This window comes from Dermacentor silvarum, chromosome 1 (genome assembly GCF_013339745.2).
Source record: "Dermacentor silvarum isolate Dsil-2018 chromosome 1, BIME_Dsil_1.4, whole genome shotgun sequence".
Lineage (NCBI taxonomy): Eukaryota > Metazoa > Arthropoda > Arachnida > Ixodida > Ixodidae > Dermacentor > Dermacentor silvarum.
In genome coordinates, this window is record NC_051154.1 from 329,985,070 (window position 1) to 329,991,373 (window position 6,304).

At 48.1% G+C, this 6,304-nt stretch overlaps 1 protein-coding gene across 1 annotated transcript; it reads left to right on the plus strand.

The window, feature by feature from the left end:
* Positions 1-323: 323 nt before the first annotated feature.
* On the plus strand, positions 324-2,993 carry LOC125942766 (uncharacterized). The gene is made up of 2 exons (XM_049661024.1): positions 324-675; positions 2,705-2,993. The coding sequence occupies exons 1-2, from the start codon at positions 463-465 to the stop codon at positions 2,912-2,914; spliced, it is 423 nt and encodes a 140-aa protein (XP_049516981.1). The 5' UTR covers positions 324-462; the 3' UTR covers positions 2,915-2,993.
* The last annotated feature ends 3,311 nt before the right edge of the window (positions 2,994-6,304 follow it).

Here is a 6,304-nt window from a genome sequence, read left to right on the forward strand (position 1 = left end):
GTCATGACAGTAAAAAGAAGCCGGCATATCGTTCAATAAGTACGGCTCGAGTCACCAATACCTCAAGCATGCACGAAGAGAACGAGCGCGCGCAGCAGCCGAGCGAGCGCCGTCCTGGCCGTGACGTCAATCGTAGAGGGCGCCACTCCAACTTCTCGCCGCTAATAAGAGCGCAATGAGATCAGGTTAATTAAACGTGAGACAGACGGCTATCATATCCACGGGGGATTTAACTGGGAGAAGAGCAATAAAGTGAAGAAGGAAAATAAATCCCACACGTTGGGCAGGTGTTCCGACTGATGGTCGTCGCCAGTGGCAGGAACACCAAGCAAGTGCCTGGCTACGCCACACACCGTCACTACTTGGAAGCGCCTAACGGCGCGCGCTCGTTTTTTTCTTCTCCAGAGCCGATCTACCGGTAGACGAGGAGGAAGTGAACGATCTCGTTCTATTTCTTGCGCCATGGCAGGATGCAGCTCGGCGGAGATTTCGCAGTTTCTGGGCCGCAAAACTTTGCGGCTGCACCGGTCTCGTTCTCTGCACAGCCCAGGGGCCGTGAGTCCATCGACCAGTGGACACTCGTGGTCCGATGCGGTGCCTTTGCGCCGACGGTCGCTTAGCCTGGGTGCCAGATGCCTGGAGGGACAGGTCAGCCCCGGGTCGCCGGACTTACAGGTAGGTTTGTGGCTGGACAGTACAGCACACGGTGTGCGATTGCAAAAGTACCATGCTGCCTTAAATAGATGGACCAATAGGAAGTTTTAAAATAGGGCTACGCAACGTTCGCGCACGCCTAAGGAAACAGCGTATCTTCATTGCGCATGTAGTGATGCCAAGGTTCGGTGTTGCATTTGGGTTAGAGGTCACTCCTACAGAGTAAAACTTTTTTGCATCCTTCAGGGTGCTGGTTTGTGTTATGGCAGCACCCTTACCCATACGGCTGTAAAAAGTCTATTGTACAACGACAGCGAGCTCATACTACACCTGCGTTGAGGAAATTCGTAGTTGAATACTGTGTACCGATTCTGATCACCTGGGGCGCACCGATATATGCGTAACGAAGAGCTTGGCAGTGATAACTATGGAAGTTTTTTCATACAATTTTCGTATTGTTTCCTTTCGTGTCATGTTTACGTGCCACAGAGGTAATCGAAAATATAATATTTATTTGTCACTATTAACTTAATGTTAGCCCTTATGGCTATAGGTGTTTAGCCACGGGGAAAATTAGGAAAAGGGTGCAAAAATGTTTACTGTGAGGATGAGCATGCCTATGTTATTTTAGGAACAATGTTTGTGTCGTAGATTGAGAAATCTTGGAACTGCCATTGTGTCGGTTGTTCCCGAGATCAGATTGAACTGCGAAGTTAAATATAACATCCAAACCGCTTAAGCCCACATGGCGAAGTAATGCCGGTATATTTTAGCAAGTGCAGTATAAACGTGAAGTTCGCACTTTCTGAAGGTTGTTAGCATGGAGGTTACCACTTTTGTTGCTTTTCGCTGTTGCGGGACACAAACTAATAGCAAAGGGTTTCATAACCTGAGACGTTCTATCCTCGACCCGCTCCTTTCTATGGCGCTTCCGAACTAACGTTAACCAGGCTCGTAAAAATGGCTATGGAACATGCACTGGTAAGATATGCATTGTAGTTCCTAGCCACTTCGCGCAACTCAGGATATTTTTTATATTCTAGACAATCAATGAATTAGTTTTAATAACTACCCTTCTTAAATATTAAATATTTTGATAACGAATAAAAGGGAACAGTGCCGCAGAAAACATGAAATTCAAATGGTTGTACCGCGCTACCTTTTGCCAAGCGTCTCAAAGCGTTGGCTGTCCCGTGGCCTAATGGTTAAAGCATCGGGCTTGTGTGCTGGGGAAACGGGTTCGAAACCAGTCATCGGAAATATATTTTCTCTCTCCATATAATATTAATTCTCAGGAAAACACCAGTTTCGATATATTAATTCCCGAACTTTGCAGAGAAATGCATTGGCGTGCCAGTTAATTTTGTGCTTCAATGCTTAAAGCGACGTTTTCATAAGAAACTAACTGGAACGCCAATGCATTTCTCCACAGAGTGCGAGAATTAATATCTCGAATCTGGTGTCATCTCGAGAATTCGTTCCAAGTGCATCCGGCTTGCTAACTCCACGGCGAAAATTTGTAAATTGCAATATGGGCCATCAGGAAATTAGTTAAAAACCTAATTAGTGAATTTTTGTTAATTAATCGATTATGCATTTCAATTTCTTGTGCAAGTAATGTCCGCCTCTTCGAGTAGACCAGGACATGAGCTATAATTGTGCTATCTGCCACAGGCAACCTTTAAAAATTTCTGAAAGTGTTCGCTGAAACACCCTGTATATACAGGGTGTTTCAGCGAACACTTTCATAATTTATTTAAGGTTGCCTGTGGCAGAGAACCCAATTCTCGTTCATGAGCGGGCCTACTCGAAGAGGCGGACATTACTTGCACAAGAAATTGAAATGCACAATCGATGCATATATATATATATATATATATATATATATATATATATATATATATATAAATAAACGGGCCGTTTATATGCATATGTAAACGGCAGCGAACTTATATCCGCAAAGGGGGAGGAAGAGCGTGAGATAGCTCTTGCTTAAAAAAAGACAGAAAAGAGAAAGCAACTCATCATTGTTGTATACATGTCTGCGCAGTTGTGGGACAACAAAGCCGTGGAAGAGCGGAGCGGCGGCAGCCGGAATGCGCCGTCTACGCCGAAGTCCGGCTGCCGCCGCTCGCCGGGAGAGCCGGAATTCGGCGTCTACAAGCTGGTGCGATCGCCCGGCGTCACTTGCCTGCGGTCGGGCGTGCGGGTGTCGGCCGGACCGTCCTCTGCGAAGAAGAGTTTCTGCGCCGGCCAGTAGACCCCGGACGTATTCAGGCGCACTCCGACGACCTTCCGGATGCAGCACCTGGTCTACTCGAGCAGCCACCGCAATGAGCAGCAATTGTTGAACGACCGAGCACTGCTGCAGGGGTGCGTCTTTCGCCGGCCATGCGTCATCTTGGCTTGCCGTGCACACAGTGGCGGAGGCCTCAAATATGGCACGCCAAAGAAGACTGAACATATTGCGACCGCTTTCGAAGATTCGCTGCTAAAGCACACTGCACTAGCCACGGCGTCGCGTCGCTCGGTCGCTTAGACTTCTTTCGGGAGTGCTTTTTTGTTTCCTGCTTGTCCGTTTGTCTTAAAAGTGATTGTTTTGTGTCCGTTTGTCAGTTTTTGCATTGCTGGTTGAAGAGTGAAGACGGGAATCCACTGCGTTGTGTCAGTCTCGCGAAGGCTGGCCAATAATGAGAAAAACTAAGGCGAAGGTCCGCGAAGTTTTGTCATCACACACGCATGAGTGCTCAGCGATTGACACGCGGTACTCGGAGCGCATGGCTGCCGGCGCTTTTTCCGCCGAACGCGGGCGCTGGAGGTACCGTGACGCAGTGTGACTGCATTTGGTTCCACAGTGGTCACCCAGCCCTCACCGGTGGCGCAAGAAAGCGGTGGCAGTAACGCGTTGCAATCGCTGAGGTCTGTACAAGCAATACGAGGTTCGACGGCATTTGCACGGCAAGCGGTCTTTTTGCAGGACAGTTCACCCCTAAAGAAATCCGAATTTCAGGTCGGGAGACGCTTGTACCCATTTGGCCAACCGGAGCGTATAGTATCGGCGGCAGCGCAGATTTGATCCCACGTACGTCCTCCCGCAGCTGAGGACCACGAGGCCATGCCTGCGTTCTTTACGGGCTGTCTAAGTCAGAGCATAGTATTTTTCAATGCAATTTGCCTAAAAAAAATACAAGTAGTTCGGTCTCTTCCACTGAGATATATTACAACGATAGATGTGAAGGGTTTTAACAGCCTTTAATATATTCGCAATCATCGTAGTTTGCGGCATAGCCGCAGTTAATCCGCAAGGCAATCGCAAAGCAATGCGTAGCCGTCCTTACCGGCATACGCCGCGTTTCTTCGTACTATGGCAGTAGTTAGCACCCTTAAACTGGATATGCTCTGTCCAGCCGTCCTTTCCGTCGCGCTGATGACATCGTCAGCACTTAGTTCTCCTGATATATGCATTTTTTGACTTATTGCAGATTGCGCACTTCTACGTCTTCAACAGTCGAACATTCCTTATACACGCGCAAAATTGAGACACTAGCCGCCGGGATTACTTAATGGCTTCGGCGTTGCACTGCTAAGCACGAGGTCCCGGGATCACATCCCGGCCGCGGCCGCAGCGTTTTGATGCATGGGGGCAAAATGCAAAAACGCCCGCAGAGCGTGCATTGGGTGCACGTCAAAGAACCCCAGGAGGTCGAAATTAATCTGGAGTCCCCCATTACGGCGTGCCTCAAAACTTTTTGTGCCAAAAGTTTTGGCTGGAAAAACCCCACAATTTAATTTTTTAATTGAGACGTTCAGTTAGGCAAGTTGTAAAAACAAACATTTTAGTTGCCCTTAGACACTTGTTACAATCGCCCACTGGAAGCCGGAGAGTAAAAACGTTGTCCCCAGTCAGCAAGCGTTATCAAATTGGCACCCGTTTGAAGACGTCCCCAAAATATGGTGCACACTAAGAAAAAAAAAAGAGTATCCCTTACTCTTTTCCAAGAGTCTGGACCACGGAGTAAGATAAACAGGTGCGCCGACTCCGCCGCCGCGCAACGCATTCGCTCGGGACAAACCGCGCAACGCGGACGCCGGGGGTCTATTTCATTCCTTTGCTCTCTCCCTCCGCTCCTCTTCACGCTTTTTGCACATGCTTTCTCCTTCCCTTCTGCTGCCAGCCGACTATAGTTACATCAGAGGTGGTCATAGCGCTAGAAGACACGGACAAGAACGAGAGAACAGGACGAGCGCTAACTTTCAACTATTCTTGTCCGTGTCTTCTAGCGCTATGACCACCTCTGATGTATCTAACCAACTAGCCCCAAAAGCCATACTTGTAGACTATGGTCAACCATGATACTTAACTATTATTAGAGTCACTGGAAAAATTTTAGAGTATCGCATTTGTTTTCCGCGCGCCGCCGCCTGCCGCGGCCACCGGTGATTGGGGCGCTCGTGTCACGTGACCTTTTGCCGCCATATTTCTTCCAAGCCCTTTCAGTTGGCACGTCAAACCCGTAGCGTACGCACCGCGCACGGCGAGCACTTCGCCGTTTCGTTCAACACTTGCGTTGCGCTTGCGAACACAGGCGTCAGAAATAACCCATCATCATGCCTGGTTGCTGCGCCTTCGGGCGTAGCAACCGAACGGAGTCCTGGAACGCATTTTTCTGTATTCCGTGCGGGAAGGACGACGGTGAACGACGTTCTGCGTGGCTCCACAGAATTGGCCGCAAAAACTTCGTGCCCTCGAAGAACACCCGCTTGTGCGAGGTAAGTTTCTTGAATAACTAGTTTGCTGGGCAGTTATTGCTTTCAAGTGACTGTACTTGCGTGTGACCGCTAAACTTTACCTGTCCAGTTCACGCTCATCGCTCTGGGTGCGGCTATTGAACACTATGTAGCTAGCACACGTGGTTTTGAGTGAGCTGTTCTGTTCGCGTGACTCGCTTTGTTTCACGCTATTGAAAATCGCCCAGTACCTATCTTTCAAGTAAGCTCTCTCCGGTTCGCGCGGCCCGCTCTGCTTTGCGCTATTGTTTTCCAGTAAACTGTTCGGTTCGCGCGGCACGCTTTGTTTTGCGCTATTGAAAATCGCCCATTAACTATGTTTCAAGTAAGCTCCTCTACATAGTGCTGTTGAAAACATCGCAGTACGAACTTTCTAGCAAGCTCTCCACTGTTTCATTCGGTTTGCGCGCCGCGTTTGAAGAAAACGTACATACATGTCAAGCAAGCTGCAGTGCTTGATTCGCGCGGCTCGATGGAAACAACATGCATTTCAAGTGAGCGTGTTCTGCTACAGAGTAAAAGGAGGCGGTTCCCACGAATAACGTGTTTTGAACAAGCACCAGGTCTATACAGAAAATGTTGCTTCAAAAATGCCTTCTATAGATTTCCTGACTGTTTTTTTGCGACTACTTACACTTTAGATATTTTAAGCACTGTCACAGGGTAGGGTTATTAACATTCCTATTTTTCTTTGTTTGCTCCATGGACAAACTATAGGACCATTTCATTCCTGGTGATTTTGAGAAACCAAGAGTCGAATCGGAAGACCGGTATGCTGTTGTCATGCTTGACGAAATAAATTGTTGTTGTGACTATTGTGAAATAAATATGTTGCTTGCCTCCACATCTTACTTTGTGACTG

Coding starts and splice junctions, on each gene's coding strand:
- LOC125942766 (XM_049661024.1), top strand. CDS start 463: ATGGCAGGATGCAGCTCGGCGGAGATTTCGCAGTTTCTGGGCCGCAAA. Junction 676..2,704: donor CCGGGTCGCCGGACTTACAG/GTAGGTTTGTGG, acceptor ATGTCTGCGCAG/TTGTGGGACAACAAAGCCGT.